This window comes from Equus quagga, chromosome 11, assembly GCF_021613505.1.
Source record: "Equus quagga isolate Etosha38 chromosome 11, UCLA_HA_Equagga_1.0, whole genome shotgun sequence".
In the NCBI taxonomy this organism is placed as follows: domain Eukaryota; kingdom Metazoa; phylum Chordata; class Mammalia; order Perissodactyla; family Equidae; genus Equus; species Equus quagga.
In genome coordinates, this window is record NC_060277.1 from 97066790 (window position 1) to 97068210 (window position 1421).

The following is a 1421-nucleotide window of genomic DNA, read 5'->3' on the forward strand; positions in this document are numbered from 1 at the left end:
CTTCCTGCTCCTCCCTGGCCCTTTTCAAGAACTTTCATCCTGACCCCACCCTCCCGGCCCCTCCACCGACTAGAGTTTCATAGAGGTCCCTTGTCTGGGTGCAGTCCACTGTCCGCCTGGGCGGTAATGTCTTCTCTTGGCTCAGAGTAGAAGGAGCCCCTCACTCGCCCCAGCCCTGACCTGGGGCGCCTTTGGTCTGAGGTGCCGAGTCTCGCGCCTCTACCCTCCACTCCCACCTGGATGCCACCTCCACGAATAAGAAGGGAAAGGAAACGCAAAAACACACATTCCGTTGCAGTGAAATTTGCTCTTTATTTGGGGACCGGGGGAGGACCGCGCACAGCCCTCCAACCTGGAGGGCGGGAGCAGCGAGAAATGGCATGAGGACCCCACCCGGGACCCTCCCCAGCCGCAGCCGGCAGGGAGAGGAGTCCACGTTCCGGGGTCAGGAGCAAATATGCAAATGAGGTCGGCGTCGTTAGCATATCTCCCAGGAGGCATTGGGGGTCGTCACCACACGTAGGCGCCTTCTGACCTGGAGGGGGGAAAGGAAGGGAATCTGGAGCCCGGCCATGGGTCCGGGGTAAAGTACTAGGTGGCGGGGCCAGGGCTGGGGCTCCGTGGGGCAGCTGGACCAGGCCGCGCTCCGGGGCGCAGGGCGTGTGGCGACGGGGACGCTTTTACCGCGACTTGAGCGGGCGGTCCTCGCCGTCGGGGAAGAGCAGTTTCGAGAGGAGAGCTTCGGGGCTGTCCCGTTTCCCATACCTGGGGGCGGGGCCGGAGATGGGCGGGGTCAGGACTAGCCACGCCCCCTGGTGGGTGGGGCGGAGGGCAGAAGGCCCGGGGACCCCAGCCCGCCCGGCACATGCTCACCGCTGCCGGGTGACCAGGTTGAGGTAGTGGCGCAGCGAGGCGTAGTAGCGGCTCAGCTCCTCGGGCGAGGCGCCTTCGCCCGGAGCCTCGGGTTTGGCGGGGTAGGCGTCGGCCAGCGCCCCCAGGCAGGCGAGCAGGGCCAGCAGCACGATGGCCATGGCGGGCCACGGCCTGCACACCAGCACCATCTGGAGAGCGGGCATTGGAGCGTGGGTCTCCCGGAGCCTCGATCCCGACGGCGGGAGGCTGATTCTGCCGTCAGGCCCAAGCTCCAGCGGCCTGCCTGGGGCTGGTACCCGACCAAGGCTCAGCCACCCGCTCACTGTGTGTTCACTGCACCGTCTCTGGCCTCCGTTTCCTCCTCTGTCAGAGGGGCATTAAGCCCTACCTGCCTCCCCTGTCCCCACACGCCGCTTCCCAGAACGGTAGATGGAGGAAGACAGCTATGCTGGCAGCGGGGGCTCCCGGGCCTCTCTCCTTCCCACTTCTGCTGGCCCCCTCTCAATCCAGCTTCCCATCACTCAGTCCCAGTTTCCACCCTCCCAACC

At 66.0% G+C, this 1421-nt stretch overlaps 1 protein-coding gene across 1 annotated transcript; it reads right to left on the reverse strand.

The window, feature by feature from the left end:
* Nucleotides 1-680: 680 nt before the first annotated feature.
* On the reverse strand, nt 681-1061 carry PYY (peptide YY). Its single transcript, XM_046674666.1, has 2 exons — nt 874-1061; nt 681-765 (listed from the first exon to the last, which is right to left on the reverse strand). Exons 1-2 carry the CDS (start codon nt 1059-1061, stop codon nt 681-683), a joined length of 273 nt encoding a protein of 90 aa, XP_046530622.1.
* Nucleotides 1062-1421: the final 360 nt, after the last annotated feature.

Bases quoted from the DNA above. Each gene is read 5' to 3' on its own strand.
- PYY (XM_046674666.1), bottom strand. From the start codon at position 1,061: ATGGTGCTGGTGTGCAGGCCGTGGCCCGCCATGGCCATCGTGCTGCTG. The intron at 766-873 runs GTGAGCATGTGC...CCCCGCCCCCAG, and splicing joins AACCTGGTCACCCGGCAGCG to GTATGGGAAACGGGACAGCC.